This window comes from Colius striatus, chromosome 6, assembly GCF_028858725.1.
Source record: "Colius striatus isolate bColStr4 chromosome 6, bColStr4.1.hap1, whole genome shotgun sequence".
Lineage (NCBI taxonomy): Eukaryota > Metazoa > Chordata > Aves > Coliiformes > Coliidae > Colius > Colius striatus.
Window position 1 is genome coordinate 44,498,859 of NC_084764.1, and position 22,441 is coordinate 44,521,299.

Here is a 22,441-nt window from a genome sequence, read left to right on the forward strand (position 1 = left end):
CAACAGTACAGTAAAATAAATTGTCAGCTCTTTAGAAGGCAAAACAAATCTTTTTGTGGGAACACAGCCAGTCTGAAAATGATTGTAAATACAAAAAAAAAGACATTACAAATAATTTTCTTTGGATCAGTGGCACCTGTTTGCAGCTAAACACATTTGTAACTGGTGTGTGTGCACAGATTCACATAGATTATGCTGTTATTTATAGAGGAGTGTACAATCTATTAGAAACCATCTTGTAAAAGAGTAGACTTAAAAATCCCCAAAGATACTTTTAGGAAGCTTCCAGATGCTTGGATACTCAGCCAAATCTCTGGTCTGTGAGAGCAGGATGGAGATCTAAAAAAACCAGGTTGTGGTTTTAACTTTCTTCTTCAATATCTCTCACACTTGGCACCAAAGGAAAACATAATAATTCCAGAAAACCAAAATCAGTTTGAGTTCAAAGGAAAAGTACAGTTCAGTTCATGGTTGTCCAAGCTGGCATCCTCTCCCTGCAGGTGGTAAACACGGCTGGTGTCTCTCATGACATTTGCTATAACACCAGCACAAGATTAGGTCCCAAAAAGAATGAGTGTGGTTGATATTTCACTCACCTGAATGAATGGGATATTGTTAATGACCTTCCCTGCTTTTTTTAGCATTGCTAAAAACTTTATTAGTTAGTAAAAGAAAGTTGTTTTTGTGTGTAATTTTAAAGACTTATTTTGTAAGAAAGCAAACATTAACACAGGGCATGATCCTATATGAGGAACTGAAATGAATGAGTGGGCTAAAAAAGGGTGCAGAACCGAGTTCTGACTGTGCAGTGTTCATCTGAACATCCAGACGTGCAGTGGTATTTCTACCCTATTCTCATGCATTTACTATTCAGCATCATATCATGTTTCCATATAGGTGCCGAGTTCACCTCTTTTCTTCCCCTAAAGACCTTCTGCAAAGCCAATAAGCAACAGAGAGCCTTTTTTGTTTGTGAGTGCTGTGTTCCACCAACATTTGCTGCTTCCACATAGTGAGAAATAAACTTTCAGCCCAGCTTGCAGAATTGAAGTCTTATCACGTAGGTAAAGGCAGTCTACTGACAGTCAAAACAGACATGTCTTACTTTGCATTTTTCATGATACCAGTACCTGTGAACAGATTTCTTTGCAAATTTTCAGATTTAATTACTACTGGCTTGGTTTGCTTTGAATGATGAAGTCGTGGAAGAAGAGAAGAGGGCAAATGCATGTGAACGTGAGAAAGAGCTGAATTTTTTGCTGGCCTTTCACTGGTTCTCATTTAGATTCAGTAGGGTAGTTTTTAGAATGGGATTTTCAAGGAATCCCCATGACTCAGGAGCCCTTGGCCAGATGGCCTGAGCAAACCTGCAGTGCCCAGTGGAGTGAGGGAAAACTGGTGCTGACTGCATGGGTGCTGGAAGCAGAATGAGCGCAGCTCTGGAAGTGCATTGCTGCCCTGACCTAAAAACCTAGCTGGGGACTGAGTTCATAGCCTCAGTGTCAGCACTGGGCTGACACAGCTACCCTGCTCTCCCAGTCCAGCCAAATGTGCTCTCCATGCTCTGTGTGCAGGTTAGTGCTGGCATTGCACAGTGGATTTAATGCTATTTCGTTCCTGTGCTCTGAGTGTGCAGCACTTCAGCGATACGTAGGATTTAACACATACAGCAAGGCACTAGAACAAAGGGCCATGCCCAGAAAAGTAATGAACACATGCTGTCATAACATGACAGTTAAAGTAACCTCCCTGCCCCTGTGAAACCTTCTGTTTCTTCAGCCTCCTCAGCACATATGCTTTACCATCTCAAGCTCATTCCTGCGCTGGGAGATATACGTATCATTGGCTACCCTTTGACTATTTTATGCTAACAGAGTCTATATCCCCTCTGGAAAACATAACGCCATATCATTTGGTTTAGTGAGTTTAAAGAGGGTTTACTCAGCTGCAAGCAATACCACTGCTTGTTGCACAGTGTGTTTTACCATCTGACCACAGACATGGAACTAGTACACAAAGGGGGAAAACAAGAGTTACATTTCTGAGATTTCTTTTCAGCTCTTCACTCTGGAACAAATGCTGAAGAGTTCAAGAAGCATTGTGTAAAGAAGCAGCTTTAAGGTAGGAGACAGAGTGATCAAGACTGAATTTGTTCCATGGAGGTCAGTTGGTAGTTCCCTTACAACTACCTCGTCTTTGATGGGGTAAACCAAGCCCATGGAAAAGATGTGTCCCTAGGCTGAGGACCTGATGGTAGCAATTAGAGACAGAACTCAGGACCCTGGCAAGGCATCAGGTCTTTATTTTTGAAGAAAACAAAATTACTTACCTGTCCCAGGAGAGAATGAGGTGACATTGCTTAATTGAAGCACTTATTCTAAAAGCATTTCAGAGAAAAGAAACCCCGACCAGAGTTCAGAATGAGAGTCAAAACCAGTGCACACAAATGTATGGTTTATATTAGTCAATGTCATGCTTAGACTGGTTGTTTCTACTTGATAAAAATATGAAAACAATATTTATAACTATGGTTTTTCATAGGGAAAAAGAGCTTAAACCCTAACCCTATCCCATCATACAGCCTTTGCAGTGACTTTGGTCTTGCACCAAAGGAAAACCTTCAGCCCTCCTCCACCACTGCCGAGTCTCAATGACTTCATTGTCCTGGAGAGGACCTGAAATGATAAAATACAAGCAGATTAACCTTTCAGTAATGCTGTTTCAAAGTAAAGTTGGCAGTTCTTTCTCTATTTTTTTCTAAATCTGTTGGGTTACACTTTTCAGCAAGAACTCATAGCTCTTGGTTTGTTCCCTCGTATCAAAATGCTATCTTATAACTAGAAATTGATCCTGTGGAGTGCACTTGAAAATAAAAAGCCTACTTGGGTAGAATTAAAGAATGACTGGAGCTTTGCTCCAGCTGACAGTTTCGATCTGCACCGGCAGTTCTGTGCCAAGGTAAAACAAATTTGCTGTGTGTGATGCCTGCTGCTTTGCTGAAGTACTAAACATACAGATCCCAGCAATCATATGGCATTCTCAATGAACTTTAAGAAGAATGCAGTTGTGTCAAATGAGAATGTAACCCTAAGGCTCTCTGTAGCTACGGTTTCAGTTCTAATTTCAGAATAGGATCTCTGTCTTATCATAGAATCACAGAATGGTGGGGCTGGAAGGGACCTTTAGAGCTCATCCAGTCCAGCCCCCCTGCAGAAGCAGGGTCACCTAGATCAGGTCACACAGGAACGTGTTCAGGTGGGTCTTGAAGTCCTCCAAGGAAGGAGCCTCCACAACCCCTCTGGGCAGCCTGTGCCAGGGCTCCCTCACTGAAACACTGACACAGTTTTTTCTTATGTTTAAGTAGAACTTTTTGTGTTCCAGCTTCATCCCATCACTCCTTGTCCTTTTGCTGGCTACTGTAGAAAAATGGGATGTCCCAACTTCCTGACACCCACCCTTTAGATATTTGTCAATGTTAATAAGATCCCCCCTCAGTCTCCTCTTCTCCAGACTAAACAGCCCCAGGTCCCACAGCCTTTCCTCATAAGAAAGATGCTCCAGTCCCCTGAGCATCTTGGTGTCCCTGCACTGGCCTCTCTCCAGCACTTCCCTGTCCCTCTGGAGCTGGGAAGCCCAGAACTGGACACAGGACTCCAGAGGAGGCAAACACACACACACACAAACTGAATCAAACTACAACAATATTCTCTTCCCATTTTCCCTTTTTTTTTTATGAGAAAGGTTCTCAGACAGGTTTTGGATAAACATTTTGAATCCTTTCAGTCCAACTGTCTTAAAACACCCATCTCTGTCACTGGAAAGGATTCAGAGTAAGGATCTCAGGCACAGAGACCTGCATGTTCCTGAAGGAGAACAGATCACCACAGCCAGCTGCATCCTGTAATCATGTGCAACTGTCAGCCCATAGCAAACATAAGGCATCATGAGTTCACCAACACTAAAAGACAAAAGAACTCAAATTACTTCTTTATTTGCTCCGGGACAGGCAGCTTCACACAGCCTTTAACCAAGGCCAGTTAAGGCACAATAACTTGTTTCAGCCAGAACCCCTAAGACTTAGGGAGGGCTGATCTCTGATCTGCAGGAGGTATATATCCACTTTTGAAAGGCTTGACATTTATCTGGATGGGTTGTTTCCAATAAACCTGGTGTTTGCTTCCCTCACACTTGTTGTTTTAACTGTTGCATTAGTAACTAGAAATTCGTGACAGCTCAATAAAACTCATGTTAAAAGGACATGAATTTTGTATGAGCAGCCCTCACATAGTATTGCTGTGCTTCAGCTTGACTGTCACTTTATTATTTTTAAATAACAAGGAGAAGAGACAATCTCTTCTCATCCTTGGAAACCAAGCTGGGTTTTTTTTGCAGAGACTTAAAACAACATTAGCCTGAGCCAGATACCGAGCATGGGAAACCTGAATGTGGCTGATTTGCATCAGGCGTTGCTATTTCAGCCCCAGCACAGCCTCCTAAAAGAGGATTGTCAGGCAAGTTTCAGTACAGACATGTTTATTTACAGCATAATTGCAACCCAGGCAATACAAATCATAGTGACTAAGGCTTGCTGGATGATTGGACAGAAATACTGTGGTGTGTGGTAGTAGGTTTTTTGGGGAGCAAGGGACGTTGCACTTATTATACTGAATATATGTTCTTAATGGCTTCAGAGCTCAAACCCTAGAGTTCCCACTTATCCTGTGGCTCAGTGATGAAGACAGATATGCACACACTAATCACTACCAGAGCTTTCACAAATACCTATCTAAGGAGTAGATACTCTATTTGCAGTTTCCATAAACCACATGGCAAATGCACCATCTAGACACAGCATTGCTCACTGCCACAGCCATGACCTGCCAAAGCACCTTGCAAACACTCAAGCACAACAACCAGACACTGCCCATGTTGGAACTGCTGGTTTTGGGTTTTGGTTTCATTTTTTTTAACAAAATGTTGAGGTTTGAAGGCAGTAGGAGACAAGTATTATACACAATCAGACTGATTCACTGGAGCTTTATGGCAAGTGGGATTCTGTAGGAGAAACTTGAATATTGGTTGGTCTGAGCTTTGTGGGCAGCCTTAGCTGGAACTTTCTCAATAGAAGCTCATTCATTTGCAAACTCAGCACTGCCCATAAGAGACAGAACATATGTAAGTGTTTATTATGCTAGTACATCTGAAGATCCGTTTAGGCTGATAGTTTAATGCTCCAATATTTGTACCAAAGGCTTTAATAGCATTTTGTCTCCTCTACATCAAGTTCTTTCAAAGACTGGAGGGAAGAAAGACCAGCAATGAAACCTTTTAAGCTACAATAGTTTTCTTTGAATTAATTGTATCATGATCCTATGCAATGGAACAACAGTATTTTTGCCTAGCTATAGGGATCATCAGGCTACAGACAGCCCATCAATAACTCAAGCATCTAGGTTAGTCTTTGATGAATAAATGGGTATCCCATTTCAGTCTCCTCGCTTTAAATTGTGAGATGAACTGTAAAGATGAATCCACAACAGAATGGCCAATTCCTCATCATCCTGTAATGCTCACACATACCCTGTTGCCTATAAGCAATTGGGTAGAGTATCACAAGCCTAAGCAGCACATCTTGGGGAGAGCAGAAGAAAGGAAAAAAGCCTAAATTCCCTGCTTCTTCTAGCTATGCCACCTACTTAGATTTCCTCCCCTGCCTCTAGCTAGTCAGGCCTGCTAGACTGACAAGGACTTTGAGGTTCATTGTTTCCAGGTTAACTGGGTGGCCTTCATTCCTCTTCTGTCTTGGGACTCCGTGGAGACCATCCCACCACAGTTTTACTTCACATCCTCAAAGTGAATACTTGGACTCACCATTGTATTGTCTCATTAAACTGGGCTAATTCTCCTTTTTCTTCTCCTTTTTTGTGTGCCTCTATAAAGTAGGACATAAACCCTTTGCTAAAGCTGTTACTGGATTATGTCTATGTTGATTTGGGCATGGTCTTCCATTCCAAAGTGCTCTACAACCACTCTGTTTGCCTTTATTCATGTTTAATGTGCATTGGCGTGTAGTTTGTTTCAATCATAGATGAATTTGAGGCAATAATATGTAAAACAAGCCTCTTTACCCCCAATGCCATGCTTCTGCTCATGGTATCAGTGGATATGATGATGCTGGATCTACTTGCTGAAGAACTGGAGGGAGCTACTGGAAAGCATGTCACATTTGATTTTGTAGCTTGGCCAACAGAGATGAGCATCTCTAATCTTTTCTGTTGGATTCTCTGTAGAAGAACAGCTTGAGGCTGGGGGACATCCTGAAGGGTTTGCATCTTTTCCCACTGATCAGTACTTTTTTTTTTCAGGGAAAATCATGACTGTAAGATAGAAAAAGAAGTTCCAACCAAGGTCAATACAGAGTGTGGGCAGTAAAGAGAATGTCAAAAGAACTGATATTTAAAAGAAAGACAGGACCCATAAGTAATGGCAGCAGTCTCACTGAAAGTATTGGGCAATTCCAGCTTTCCAGAGGGGACAACAGGACTGGACCCTAAGGCAGTGTGGAAAGAGTCGTAAAGCTGCAGCTTCTCCCTCTTAGCTCCTTCAACCTCACACGTGCTCTACAAAGCACAAACTAAGATCTCCCCTGATGAGCTCATCTGTTAGCAGTATAACAGCCCTGCATTTGTCTAAGGAAAAACTCTCTCAGACAGTGCTCCACATCAGACTTGGTCCCTTTATGGGACTTGGTCTCCCACCACTAAGCCCACAAGCGATTTCTTATGCTTTCATCTCCGGCTTCAAGGAAATCTTTGTTCTCCCTCAGCAAGGAGGCATCACTAACTCTTTCTTGGGATCAAAATATTCCCTGAGAACAGGCTGACTCTCATATCTCCCAGCAATCCAGGCTTCCAGCCACCAGATCAGTCAGAGCTCCTCAGTCCTCCAAGTCACAGAATCATAGAATCATAGAATGGTAGGGGTTGGAAGGGACCTTTAGAGCTCATCCAGTCCAACCCCCCTGCAGAAGCAGGGTCACCTAGATCAGATTGCATAGGAACATGTCCAGGTGGGTCATGAAGCCCTCCAAGGAAGGAGCCTCCACACCCTCCCTGGGCAGCCTGTGCCAGGGCTCCCTCACTGAAACACTGAAACTGTTTTTTCTTATGTTTAAGTGGAACTTTTTGTGTTCCAGCTTCATCCCATCACCCCTTGTCATGTTACTATCTACTATAGAAGAGAGGGATGTCCCAACCTCCTGACACCCACCCTTTAGATATTTGTCAATGTTAATAAGATCCCCCCTCAGTCTCCTCTTCTCCCGACTAAACAGCCCCAGTTCCTACAGCCTTTCCTCATAAGGAAGATGCTCCAGTGCCCTGATCATCTTGGTGTCCCTGCACTGGCCTCTCTCCAGCAGTTCCCTGTCCCTCTGGATCTGAGGACCCCAGAGCTGGACACAGGACTCCAGATGAGGCCTCACCAGGGCAGAGCAGAGGGGGAGCAGAACCTTCCTCGACCTGCTGGCCACACTCTTCTTGATGCATCCAAGTCCCATTATTTAGGAAGAAAACCAGGCACAGGTGAGAGTTGAGGCTTGATCTCTTAAAAGCTTACACTTGCCCCATGATAAGATGGAGGAGTCTTGAAAACCAGGCCCAGGTGAGTTAAGGCTTGATCTCTTAAAATCTTATACTTTCCCCATGATAAGATGAAGGACTCTTGTAATACTTTCAGTAATTTAAATAACTGGAAAGTAGAATGGAATAACTCAAATGAACTCCACATTTGTCTAGCTTGCTGAAAAGTCAACTATTCCTTGCTGTAAATGTAGGTGCAAAACTCTCAGCAACTTGTGAGATGCTTGCCACTGCTCTGGAAAACTGAGTTAAGTTCTAGCCTTGAATTTGGTAAAAAGGAGGTTTTAAAAACATCTATTTTTCCCCCTCCAATTTGAACACATTTGAAAGCAGTAAGACAGAAGAAGGGAAATAAAATGGCACCACATGGCGTGGGGAGCATGGCAATGAATATGAGATTACTGACAAGACTTGCTTTGCCTGCCCTTTTTGGATTGACAAAAATGCACAAGTGAAATGGGAGAGGCTAGGAGTATACTAACATACCAAAGCTTTTTCATTTACCTGAAGTTGTATGAAATACATTCTTGGTTTTCTTTTCATTGCTTGTCATTCATCTTCAGTCATGTGCTTTTGTTTATAAAGTGCACAGCATCTGTGTTTGGTCTGTGAAAAGCCACATAGAAGAATGGATAAATTAGGTAGTGTACCAAAACCCAGCACTACTTGTGAGTATGTAGATGTGCATGTGTTCATACATGATGTCAGAAGGTCCAAACCAGGTATTCTTATTGCAGTAAAGTTTACAGAAACAACTCCAGGGATCTGCAGATCTCAGGTCTCTACTCTCCAGTTTCATTTCAGAAGAGATCAGTAATTCTGTTGAAGAAACACTGCTGACTTTCTCTGATAGATGTGGTTTTGGTTTTCTGCAGCTCACCAGATCACGAGCAGTAGTTACCTACAGGCAAAGAACCATGGGCACACTCTTACTCTCCCTTTTTGCACTTTTTACTATAACCAATCAGTTAAGAACTTCCTGATGCAAAATGTGAAGGGAGAAGAGTTTGGAGAGATTCAAAGAGTTCTGTGTTCAAATGCTGCCATCAAGTGGATATACATAGTAGGAGGCTGCAATTACCAGTAAGAGTGTGGTTTTGAAAGATGTTAAGTGGATGGAGAGCAGGAATAAAACAGTATTTTTGCTCCAAGGTTCACGTTGCAAAACATTATAAAGCATTTTGGTCTAATAAGCCTGGTTTAATCCCTCTTCTTTGAATACAGTCTTCATTATGTGAGCATCTTTCAAGTTGCTCAGACTTGCCTTTGAGAGACTATGAACTTAAGGATGTTGTTCTGTGCTTGTAGTATGTGTCTGGAATGCTTCAGATAAGGACTAGATTGTGCACTGTGTTCCCAAGAACTTGTTTGAAACCCTGACTCAGATATGAGCCAGAGCAAAGGTTTTCCATCTTAAGGATCTATAGGGGAGTGAGATGGAAGAAAAGGTTTGGGCTTGACATTTAGAGCCAATGAGCAAAATTAAGGCATTCAGTGGTTTTCTTCAAATCCCAGAGCAACAGTTTTAGTTTGTATTTGAGACTGAAATACTCTCCTTTATAGAAAGTCTTGCAACATTTTACAGTTACCATCATCTCATTTTCTTCAACAAATTTAGAATGAAACTTTAAAATATTGCCTCAGGTTATAAGAGTAAAACCCAACACACACAGGACATTTTCTGGGCTGATTGCATTTAGTGGCCACAGAGCTGCAGCAAAGCTGGCTTGTCTTTGTGGGCCTCAAGTGCTGGCTCCAATATGTGTTGAGCAACCACAAAAGTCTTCTCTTAAGACTCTCCTTTCACCTAAGATAGACAGAAATGGATCTTTTCCTAGCGTGTATGACATCTGGGGATACAAGAGCTGTCCATGGCTCATTCACAAGCAATGCATAGGAAATGAGATGTGTTTTGGAAACCTGACAGTGCATACAAAGTATGTGTGCAAAAATTTAGTGTCCTCTGGATACATATGCCTGTAGTTATGCATTAAAATTGGATTAAGTCCTGGATTAAATGCCCCTTAAAACAGCCCTGTATCTGTAGTAAATTGTTTTGACCTTACAGCTGTGATGGTAAATAGATTTTTCCCAAGGCACAGGCAAATCTGAGAACTCAGGGAAAGAATAATATAGTTATGAAAAGTATTGTAGTCAGGAAGTCCAATCTGGACCATTGTCTTCAGTCATGCTTTGCACATATTCCTGCAGGCAGATCCTTAACACTGCTTAACTCCCAAAAGCTGAAGGTCTCTTTTAAGTAGGAACAACATGATCCTTCTGGACCTAAATGATTATTTGAAAATAGAACTCAGGTTGCCAACATAGAAGACTAGATGAGCTGGGCTGCTGTGGGTGTATCACCAGCAGATGACTTAGCACTTGCAAATAAGCCTTTATTAATAAGAAGCAATGCATATATTTGTGGTTTATGGACAGATATCAGGAATGGCAGTAAAAAGAATAGCCATGTTCTCTCTTCAGACATCTTTGTCCAGAATTTGGTGATTACTGCTTTATCTAGTCTACTTTTACTCTTTTTTTACCACAGTTAGACCCCTCTCTTGTGATGGCCAAGAGCTATACCCCTAGAAAAACATCCCCATCCTGTTTTTAGACACCTGATCTTTCTGGAACATCTATGGGAGGTTTTTTTTTATGTTAATACAGCAGGAACAGATGCTAAGATGACTCAGAGAGCCATATAAAAATACCTTTCAGTATATTCTCCTACACTTTGTGGACAAGAGGGAACTACAGTCCCACTGTCCCAACCTGTCCCTCACTTGTGCTTATTTCTTTTTTGATGTGCAGTAAGGGAGAAGTGGAATTTGTGGGTCAGAGGCATTGTTGCTTGACTAAGGGGGAAAATCCAAAGGGTGAGAAATGGCAGCATAGGTTGATACCTCTGACATTGGATCTTATAGAGGTGCTGCTCTCTGTTCCTTTATAAAAATAGTGTAGAATGAACATAAAATCCAGTGGTATTGATTCCCCTTGTCTCTGCTTTAATGTTAGTGCTTCTGCACAATGACTATTTTGTGTTTGAGACACATGTTGCAGGCCATTGAGTCAAACACTGTAGCTTTCTTAAATCTTTCTTATCATCCCAGTTCTCTGTCACTTACATGGTGAAGGGCTTCAAAGGTATTCATCACACTAATGGTACAGATACATGAAACTCCCATACATATGTTTAATTCTGTTCTGGATAAGGGAAACTAAAGACAGCAACTCTATTTTCCAGCCTTGCAGGTTTAAGATAAGACTTTTTTTTCTTCTGGAGAGTATAGCAGGACAATGGCAGCCTTCTATACTGTCCAATGATAGGAAGGATAGGGAGCTGAAATATGTGGGTTTTTTTTCCATGCTGAGCTAATTACTTCCTTTTCAGAGATACATATGGAGAAGGACACAGTGGTGGAGGAGCTGCCAACTAGGTTGCCATAGTCAAGAATCACTTGGGAGTTTATCATATGAAGTATAATTACCTGCATTTTGTATTTTAAATATAAGCTTTGTTAATCAAAGCCTTGCTCTGACCTGGAGCAGAGCAAGCTCTAAGGGCTGAGGCAGCACCTGCTCAAAGAGAGGAAGGTGCACAGTTGAATCTGGAATTTAATCAGTGACTCCTAGCAGATATCTACTGTTGCAATTGGTTTTGAATGAAAGCTGCAAGCTACTCAATGGAGTTATTCAATGTTTCTGATGATCTCCAAAATGAGACTAACATACACAGAATAGAATCCCATTCTATCTATCTAATTCTATCTATCTATTCTATCTATCTAATCACAGAATAGATCCCATTCAAATGTATAGAGAATTACAGGTTTAAAATATCTTGTTTTAAAAGTAACATGTAAACTCCTGTGGTCCACATTTCATGGCTTCAAATTCAGTGCTGCTCACGTGGTTTTACCTTCTCAAGGATTTCTGTCAGTTATCTTTGCAAAGAGTGGTTGAAAAGTGGCTGCATTTGATAAATATTCATCTTCTCAATGAGAGTTTTGAGAGGGAGCATCTGCTTCCTTTAAAGTTTTTATCCTGTTATCTAGAAGTCAACACTTTGCACAGTATTATCTCAACACCATTTTTCCTGTTAGCTCTAAACTTTGCACTACATCATGATGCTACATATGTGACAATATCATCAGCAATAGAGAAAACTTGCTATAGGGTATGCATGGCAATTAAGGGATGTAAACAGGAAGAATCCCAGGGTGATGAACTGTGTGTGCTTTTAAGTCTTTTTCTCCCTTTTCTTTTTTTGTCCAATTTGAGCAGCTGCTAATGGATTTGGGAATAGCATAGTTATCAAACAGCTTAAAAGAAGCTGATGAATGTTCTTATCTGGGCTGGCTCAGGAAGGAGATTTTACATAACAGCAGCTCTTTAGGTACTGCGGTTCAAAGTGATTTGGTTTTGTTGGGTTTTGAGGGGTTTTCTTGGTTTGGTTTGTCATGTTTATTTGTTTCTTTGCTTTTTAAAGGAGGTGACCAGTGTCAGGCTGCCCAGTAAGGAAGTGGAGCTGGGAGACCCAGGAGAGTCAGAGAATCACAGGATGGTAAGGGTTGGAAGAGGCCTTTAGAGATCATCCACCTGCCAAAGCAGGTCCCACCTAGATCAGGTTGCACAGGAATGTGTCCAGGTGGGTTTTGAAAACCTCCAGATGGCCTCACCAACAGCACAGTCTCACAAAAGCTGAACACACCACTAGAGCTTGTGCTGCTAACAAGGTCTGTTGACAGTCCCAAACATAGCAAGTGATGAACCTGGTCCAGGATCCATCTGTGGGCTCCAATCGGGAGAAAAAGGAGGCAGGGCTAGAGTCCTGGTCCAAAGGGTTTATCCAGACCTACAGCACAGGTCTGAGGTCCATCCAGCAGTCAGAGGTGGAGATCAAGAATCCTACAGTGTAGTTCAGATCAGGACCAAGCAGCCTGGGCTGACCTGAGACAGGCCTGTGGGCACGGGCTGGGTGAGGTCAGCTAATGAGACTCCTCAGGGACCTTAAGACCTATAAATGCCTTCAGACTGATAATGAGTTTGTGGCTTTAATAAGATTTGCCTGTTGCTTTTGATTCTTTAACATCTTTTCCTCTCCTTGAAATATGACAGAAAAAGTAGAATTGAAGATTTAAACACAGCTGTCCTCTTTCAGCTGAAATGTTATCTTCTCCTTTCTACCCATGACACAGACATGAAAGATATTCCTCTCAGCAGGTTAATTTGAGGAATGTTTATAACAAAGTCAGAATCAGGTCCTTTACACCTGCCCAGAGGGGTTGTGGAGTCTCTTTCCTTGGAGGGCTTCAAGACCCTCCTGGACATGTTCCTGTGTGACCTGATCTAGGTGACCCTGCTTCTGCAGGGGGGCTGGACTGGATGAGCTCTAAAGGTCCCTTCCAACCCCTACCATTCTGTGATTCTATGATATATCTCTACACAAAATATGATCAAGACATTGAAGACATTTTTTAACAGTTAAAAACACACAAATAGATCTTTAACCTGAAATTAATATCACAAAGACAGCCCCATCAGAGCCTGTAGAAGGAGTAACCTGTCTTTACAAGCATTTAAAAATGGCAAAACTGACTGGACAGGTGACTCATCATTATGAATTTCCTCCTGTTGATTGCAGTCCCTAAACTCTTCTTCACATATAGCAGCAGAATTAAGCAGGGACATTCATTGTGGGATTTACTGTAACATAACATCCACAAGTGAATAAATAGACCTGTACAGCCCTTAACTGCTGTTTGTTTTTCTTAAAAAAAAAGCATTACTGAGTGACTTACAGGTACCACATTTGACAAATAAGTGATGCACAAGACAAGAAAGCTCTGCAGTACAGTTCCAGGGGTAAATTGCTTTTTATTTGACAAAAAATAGCTGCCTTGGTAAGAAATCCAATCAACATTCCCTTCTCTTTCATCCTTTGAGTTTTTTTCCTTTTTCAGGGGGGAATGAGAAGAAACAATTCTTAGCAATACAGATACATGACATTTCTTCATTATCATTCAACACAAGCCACAAATGTAGCCACAAATACTCAGGCCAACCGCAGGCAAGACATTCAATCTATTTTACATATTGCTAGGCAAAGGCGCGAGTTGCCGCTCAGCTTTCAAGGGCCTAGATGGCGGTGTAGTTCTTAGTGTAATTAGTCAATTTGATCTTCTCTGGGAAGATAATGTTAACAGAGAGGTTTTCCCCGTTGTTGGATTTCAGTAAGAAGTTCTTCTTCTTGCGCAGGAGGTGGCTGTATTTGGCGTTAGCGAGCCACATTTCACATTTGGAAAAGAACACAATGCCGGTTGTACCCAACACAACAAGACACGTCAGTAGGCCCAGTACAACAAAACATATCACCTGGCTTCTGCTGAGCAAGGGATCTGCCTTTTGGATTGTTTCTTTCATTGTTATTTTCAGGACTTCTTGTTGCTGCACTGATCTGTGATGAGCTTTGGAGGGTGGCTTGTGATTCTGGGTGTGCTTTGTCTCCACATTCACTCCAGGAAGACTTGTGCTATTGCTGGGATGTTTGCAGGTCCCACCGATGAATTCTGGCTTACAGATGCATTCAAATCCTCCCTGTGGATGTTCAATACATGTGCCTCCATTCTCACATGGGCTGCTTGCACAGAATAAGATGTGGCTGCTGCAAAGCTTTCCTGTATAGCCATGGGGACAAAAGCAACTGAAACCCCCACCAATATCTGTACATGTTCCTCCATTTTCACACGGGTTGGATTCACAGTCATCTCTATCTATTTCACAGAAGTTGCCAGCAAAACCAGAAGGGCACAGACAGGAAGCATGGGGTGCAAACCCATTGTCGTCAACGCACGTTCCTCCGTTCTGGCACGGAGAGCTGGAACAGATAACAAACACAGACAGGACTGAATTCGAGTCCAACAAAAGAAGTTACTAAGATACACTTTATATAATAAGAGGACTTGGATATCTTTGCAAGAGCTAATCCCAAATGCAAAGGCACTGAAGCCAATGAAGTTGAATCAAGAATGAGATTGCTCAACAGCTTTGTCAATGTGGATTATAGCATCCTCTGCCGCCCCTTTGGGCAGGATTAGTACACCAGTCTAGAAAGTCAACCTGAAGAGCTGTGAAGGGATTTACCTTATTTCAAACATTAATTCAAATTAAGCTTCCCAATGTTTTCATATGCTTAGAGCTATTTAGCTGAGCAACTATCCAGACAAGACTGAACAAACACTAGCAGCATGGCTTTCCTCTCCACTTGATTATTCACAAGATTATGTATTGTATTGTGTTAGCAAAGCAAAACACTCTGTCATAGCAGCTAGATGTAAAGCTGATTGTTTTTATTCTGCCTCTCCAGTGCTCCATGACACAAAAAAACCTGAGAAGCAAACATACTTTCCTGCAAACTGCTGTTCAGCCCAAAATGGTGAGGAATTTAATTATCATTAAAAACGTAAATGGAACCATTTCAGCCCTGGCAAAGACAACTGTAATGTGAACCATAGGAAAACCAAGTACTTCTGCAAATTCATTAAGAACTTACTAATTAATAGCCTGGTACTGTGTTTTAACTCACTGAGATACCTCTTTTTTTTGCCTTTGCAATGTAACTGTGCCTTACTGAGTGTTAAAAGATAAGGCCACCCATTGACTGAAAGGCACGAATGTGCCAACTCAGTAGAGCTATGCAACATGTACTTGGCCATTCACAGGTTTACAAATACATCTCAAACCCCACTTTCATGGCAGTCTATCATGCACAAACAAAGCTTGTCAAACACGTGTTCCAAAAATAAATAACACTTGGGAAGACTTACAACAAGTCCCTCTGACAACAACAGCTTTCCTGACACTTATAAATCTGTGAAGACATACAGCATAGTATCAGTTCATAGCTGAAAAGCTGCTTTCTGTTACATTTCCAGGGAGAAGAACCAGGGGTAATGAATGAACATCACAGCTTCGTGATTGCTGATGTTTCACATATTCACATATTTCACTTCCAGGGTGGGATACAGAGGTTTAAAAGATTTGTTGATGTCTGAGATGATTATGAAGGAGATATAAGCTCCTGACTACAAATGGTCACTGACCCTCTGTCAGGATAAGATTGAGCTTCTCTAATGCCCAGCCATTGCTCTGGGATTAGCTATTACAGAGACTACCCCAAGCACCTCTGGCTTCAGTAGGGACTAAAACTCTAGATGGCCACCCATCAGGTCAACCTGTACGTGATAGTTGAGGAATCATCTGCCAGTTCTTTGCTTCTACCACATACCCTTCACAGTAGGTGTTGTCTGGAAAAAAAAGGCTACTGAAAGAGCAATTCAGAGTCTGGAAACAGTATTAAGAAAACAAAAAGTGTGATTTTCCCTGGACTTGGACATAGCAGTTGCTGGTAACAACTTAAGGTGATGACACAAACAAGGATTTTTGCCTCAGTCATAAGCCACTGTATTTGCTTTAAGCCAAATATGGAAGCTGTGATTGTACAGTTCCTTGAGTTAATGAGTGGCTGTGACCTCTCTTGAATAGTCTAGCATCCTCTCTTAACACAACAGGTCCCATGGAAAGTCTGACAAGTTGGTTTGGATTTGGCAAGAAGTTTGAATCCTCATGGGTGTGCTGAATTACAGAACCTTGTAGGGAAATAGGAAGAACATCACACAGATGCCGCTAAAGCAGATCCATCTATCTGCCTGATTTTGCAAATAGCCTGGAACAATCACTTTTGATGTGTGAATTGTCTTCAATTCAATTGTAGTTTCAGCAATTTAAAAATATGAGGATTTTAACAAAGTACATGGAATTGATCTGAGTTGTTTTGTTGATATAGTACCTCACCTGTTCTTTGGAATCCACATTGAATTGCTGAAATATTTGCTCTAGAGATGAAAAGTGGAGAAAGTGAGATGTTCCCATCCCTTGTATGAGGGAAGGAGCTTGGATGACATTCAAGGCACTTGTAGGGAATTTAAATTTCCTCATTGTCAATGATGAGAAACGGGAGAATCAGAGTTATTTTACTTACTCCTACATTTGATTTGTGTATACAATTATGTCTCACTACAGGTGAGAACACAGGATGAGAGGTTACATCGAGTTTGTATCTTAAAATCACTGGAAGGCATAAATAAATTCACCACAACAAAATCTCCAAGTGTACTCAAATTACTCACACAAAGCAAAAGTTCTAAGTAACAGTCAGGAGAAGAATGGATTTTAAATTGATGTCAGAAATCAATATTTACCCATTAATAATGCAGGGTCCTTTTTTCAGATGGCAGTTTTTTCCCATAAATCCCTGGGCACACAGGCAAATATATCCCCCATCTCCAGTCTCTATGCACGTTGAGTTATTGGTGCAGGGCTTTGCAGAACACGGGTGAATATCTGTTTCAACAAAAGAACACAAGGCTCAATTAATCTAATGAGAAAGAGTCAGAAAATAGTCTTTACTACTTCAAATAAAATACAGCTTTAACTTCCCTTCATCCTGCATTCTGTAAATTCTAATTTATTCCTCTCCCTGATAAGATGGAGTTCAGATGGCTCAACTCTTCCAAGAACCTTCAGCTTGTTTTTCTCTTCCTAGCCCCTACTTGTAAAATACATTTGAATCATCCCAGTCTATAAATAAGTAAAATGATCAATAAAATATTAGTAGGTGAGAAAGCACTACATAGTCTAGGCATCCTTTCACAACCTTGGCTTCTCTGTGAGCAGAGTTCTGATGAAGCAGTCAGGAACTGGTAATTTATGGTAAGAAATTGATGGGCTTGTACTTCTGTATTTAAAAAGCAGTTATGTGTATATTCCAGCCATTCCCAAAAGAGCAGGAGCCTTCAAAAGGCTTTTTTTTTCCCCTTTACCTAATCAAGCTTCATTTAGTGACACCTGTTAATGATCTCTAGCAGTGTGTAATGACTTTATACAGCCAGGAAATTGACACTAAATTTTGGCAGAGAATGAGATCCATGGCTGAGCAATTAAGCCATTTGAAGGTGTGTCAGAATAACAATATGCAGCAACTTTCTAGTAGCAAGAAAAGAAGGATCCTTCTCTTGATCCCTTGTGGCAAAAAAAAAAAAAGCATTTACAGCAGGTAAGTCCACTGAGATGAAAGACTTCCAACATAACATGTCCCTGTAGATGAAAAGATGGTTACTTCTTTTTGGCTGGATATCCTTGGCAGCTCTTTGTGGGGATCTAGACTGAAATGGGCAAAGAAGACTCTGAGATGACTCTGGGTGTTGAGAGAAATCATAGCTTCTGAACTGAAGCAAGGGATGGGGTTTGGGTTTCTTTTTTGTATTATAGAATTCTCTTAAATAATATGTATTAAAATAATATCTTTTCCATAAAAATATGTGTACAGGTTGCAATGCTTGGAAATGCAAAGATATTGCCCACAAATTCAGCTAAGCACTTCATATGGTTATTAAGTATGCCCAGCTTGAAAAAATGACTATTATCTTACAAGAATCTTTAGATGTGAAGATAGTACCTTTAAAGACCTGGTCCTTTGGAGTCATTGTAAGGCAACAGAACTGAGCCTCCAAAGCTGAAGGTGGGAGGTCATTCTGTCTAGTTTTAGAAAACTATGACTGTAGATCACAGACAGCAGAGAAACCCATTTCTCCTCACTAACTCTAATGAGAATCTAGTGCCTGTCTCAGATACAAACACATGTTAGAGGTATCTAGAAAAGCATCTCTGAGAGCTTATAGTCACAACTGTACTATTGCTACCACAGCTCCTGCAAATGCACCAGGACTAGCTTTAAACTAAGAAGCCTGTCCATGCTTATGTGTGCAGCAGTGAGTATGGGCTGCAAAACATGACAAGAAGCTAAATGAGTACTTGAGTACCTTGAACATCCATCTACAAGGATGTGAACTTCCTGAAGTGTTCTGAGCCTTTTAGTCATCTTGAAAAATGCATCCAGTTCAAGCCCTGTGATCATTAATTACTGTTTTGGTTCTGCATGAACAGGATACAGGCATGCTCTATAAATGATAAAATGTGTAACAATAAAAGCCTGAAAGATATGAAAAGAGAACGAGGCTCTGGACACTTGTCCTCTTCCAGCTGCAGCTACATGGGCTGAGCAGGAACATGCTCCTGGATGCTTTTGTGGTTTTGGCCCTCTCAGATCTCTTTGGCTGAATATTTGCCTGTGTCAGCCAAAGTAAACCATCTCAGCAAAGGCCAATTCTTCAGCTTACTTATGCTAAGCTGGCTCATTGTGACTGGCAAGAGATAAGAGAGTGCACACAAGAGCTGCTCTTACCCCTCCATTAGAGGGAAGTGGCAGCCTGTTAGGGCAAACCTTTTTCTGTTATACTAATGCTACTCCACTGAATCATCACTGAGTTAAGTAAAGGAAACAATAAACACAATGTTTTCCTTTTCAAGAAGCATTAAGAAAGTAGTACATCTATACATAATGTGCTAGGCAAGTATTTTGAGTGATTTAGTACAAAACAACTTGTATCTTTACAGAAAAGCCTTATATGACAACAATGGACCTGTTATTTGTTGGCCTTGTCTGTGATAATCAATAGAACAGATGATGAGTTTATAGAAATGGAATGATGAGTTTATGATTTGCTTATACATACACCCAATAACAAAAGATAGTGCATGCTTCTGCCTATATTACTACCAAAGCTTTATGTGCCACTGCCCAGAATCCCCTTATTATTTGCCATTCAATCTTTTCAAATTCGTTGTCCAGAAGGACTATTGCATGTCTCCAGCACCAGATGGGGCTGTTTCACCTCACTCACTCAATGACAAGAAAGACCGTGCAAACCTATGTCACAGAGGCTGCCAACCCAGCCCTCCTCACAAATGCACTGCCAGGGCTTGGCACAGCTGCCGTGCAAACAGCCAGGGAAGGGAACACACTGATTACAAAGAGCACCCTGCCAACCAGGTTGACACCTGAAAGACATAAAAGACAAGATAGAGGCATAGTTTATTTTTAATAAACATAATTACATGGATGGTTTCCTTTTTGAGGTACAATAAATAAACTTTTGGGCACAACATTGGACTATGCAGCACATTTGAACAGAAAGATACTATCAGAGCTTCTGGGATACGAGAAGCAGTTTATGTGAGGAAAACTGTTTCATCAAATGAGAGGAAAAAGGTTAATCATAGAATTATAGAATCATAGAATGGTAGGGGTTGGAAAGGACCTTTAGAGATCATCCAGTCCAATCAGTGTGAAGACTTCTTACTGGAAAAAATAGACTAAAAATGCACCTAGATGTCTATGCTCTATGATTTCTATTACTGTCTCCTAATAGAGTGCTGTTTCGTTTTACAGGTCCTTATTTTCAGAGGGTGGATAATTTCAGCTTCAGTCTGTTTTACTGGGATCAAGAATCACTGAAACTGTCCATTCCCATGTAATAGCCCAGTCTAATAGATCTTTTTACCTGCATTCACCTGGAAATTCACAAAATCCATTCTCTGGGTGGCAGCCAGTTTTACAGTTCACACCTGGAAGAAGATACTCATCATATCAAGCCAAAAAAATACAGTACTTAGAAAAAAAGATCATATCATGTCCTATACACAGAATAACAGAATCTCAAGGGCTGGAAGGGACCTCAAAAGCTCATCCAATCCAAACCCCTGCCAGAGCTGGACCACCTAGAGTAGGTCACCTTAAAACAACCCAGTCTGCATCATGTTTTTGCAAGATAAAATGTTAAATAATCTTAATACAGAGCGTTCCTATAGGATAAGTGAAATGAGCCAGAGAATTGACTGCACCAGCATACACAAAGTGCATGTGATATCACCTGAAGCTGCTTTAAAAGGACCATTTCGAAACAGATTCCTGGATGTCATTTCAGAGCATTCCGCTGTAAATGCATCGTTTCAGAACTACTTGAAACACAAAAGTACCTTCAGTCAGAAAGCTGATTTAAACCAACTTAGTGTTGAGTTCGTGTCAAGCCTACATCGGCTGAATGCAAACCAAATCTCCACTGCCACTGAAACACGCGTGAGTAACCTAGGTTAAGCCACATTGTTGTGTGTGTTTGCAGTATTTGCGTCTAGCAAGGCTCCTCTGAAATGCCACCATCAGCCGCTGATGTCCTCTGCGAACGCCAGGAGAAGCGCCGATGGCTGTGTATACAGGAGAAGCTCCTGGAAGCCCACCCGCATCTGCGGCCGGAGCTGGCCCGGGGCAGGCTGTGCCCTCGCCAAACTCCCCAAACTTTCCCAACTCGCCTCGCCTCCATCCGCCGCTTCCCGCGGCAACCGCCGGGCTGGCGGCTGCTGGCCCCGCTCCCGCCGCCCTCTCCCCGCGCTGCCCGGCGCCGGCGTTACCTGGGGCTGCGGGGAGGACGAGGGGCAGCAGGCAGCAGCAGCCGATGAGCCCGGCGGCGCGCAGCCCCATGGCCGGGGCCGCTCCGCGGAGGACGCGCGGGTGCCTCGGCGGGAGGAGGCGGGAGGGAAGGCGGCACCCGCGGGCCCCGGCGCCACGGGGCGGGAGCAAGGAGGGACAGGAGGGAGGGGAGGGCTGCCCGCCTCCTCACTGCCCCCTGCCCGACGCAGCCCCTGTTTATCCTCTGCGCGGGAGCGGAGAGAGGAGCCGCGCACCTTGCGCAGCCCGGCTCGCGGGCTGGAGGAGGAAAGCTGGAAGGGCACGGGAGAAGGGAGGTCTAGTGGGGGAGTGTTCAACACGCCTCGTTTCGTTAAAACTTACTCCTGCCCTGCACAACAGAGCTAATCTGGGACTTGTCTTTAGAACGCTGAAGACTTCTCTCCTGAAGTCACTCACAGCAAAGCTCCGACTTTTTCGGGAAACACCTCGGCAGAGTCGAAGAAGGTAAAATAGTTCATGTTTCTGACCATAAAGAGTTAAAAAACCCCACCACAACACCTCAACTGCCACCTATAGCAGTGAGTGGTACACAGAACAGATCAAGAAGGAACATTGCTCCCACCACGAGGCAATGTAAATCCTGCATTTCATTCTGTGTCTGTGCCTTCCTCTTCTCTATCTCATTTTTCTGCCTTTGAGCTGTCCCTTATGGAAATAGACTATTTCTTATTCTTTGTATCATTTCTTGTCCTTCTTCTTTTAAAGAAGATATGCCTGGTTTTTAGGATCCCTGAGAGACCACTTTTGTCCTTGCTGATGTGGTGCTTTCCCCCACCAAACCTCATTTACCGATTCGTTTGCGTTTCTATGAAGCAACTAGAGATCCTTATAATGTGGTAAGAAATCCACACAACCATCTGCTTTTCCTCTAGAATGACAATGGGCTAAATCAAGATTGCCTGCCTCAAAACAGACATACTGGAAAGCACACAATAGCTTCAGATAAACCATTTACTGCTGCTTGAAGACAACGATAACAGGTTGAAAAAAGTTTGCTTCTACTAAAGCTGACTTTCAGTTTTAACAGTGGAAAGTGAAGGACATATAAAAGGAAGGGCAGAGAATGTGGTGTGGGTTAAAAGACAACACTTAGGAGTAGGGTATGAGAGGCAGACCATAGTTCACCAGAGCAAGCCTTGCTGGGATATCCTGAATGTCACTGTAGACAAGTGAAAACATGGAATGGTAACGATGGCTTAAATCCTTTACTCTGCCCTTCTGTGAACTCCTGCTTTTCTAGGTAAAATAGCAGCAGCTCCTTGTTAGTCTGCTCAGTTTGCTTCTCCTGTGACTTTCTTAGTTATTTTCTGCACTCAGGTTGTCATAGGTTATCCCTCCTTTAGGTGACAACAACCTGGTTATGTGAGACCTTTGC

At 42.1% G+C, this 22,441-nt stretch overlaps 1 protein-coding gene across 1 annotated transcript; it reads right to left on the reverse strand.

Annotated features, from left to right (window-relative positions):
- Positions 1-13,781: 13,781 nt before the first annotated feature.
- DLK1 (delta like non-canonical Notch ligand 1) lies at positions 13,782-21,078 on the reverse strand. Its single transcript, XM_061998667.1, has 5 exons — positions 21,009-21,078; positions 20,105-20,168; positions 19,471-19,601; positions 16,904-17,045; positions 13,782-14,520 (listed from the first exon to the last, which is right to left on the reverse strand). Exons 1-5 carry the CDS (start codon positions 21,076-21,078, stop codon positions 13,782-13,784), a joined length of 1,146 nt encoding a protein of 381 aa, XP_061854651.1.
- Between the last annotated feature and the right edge of the window lie 1,363 nt (positions 21,079-22,441).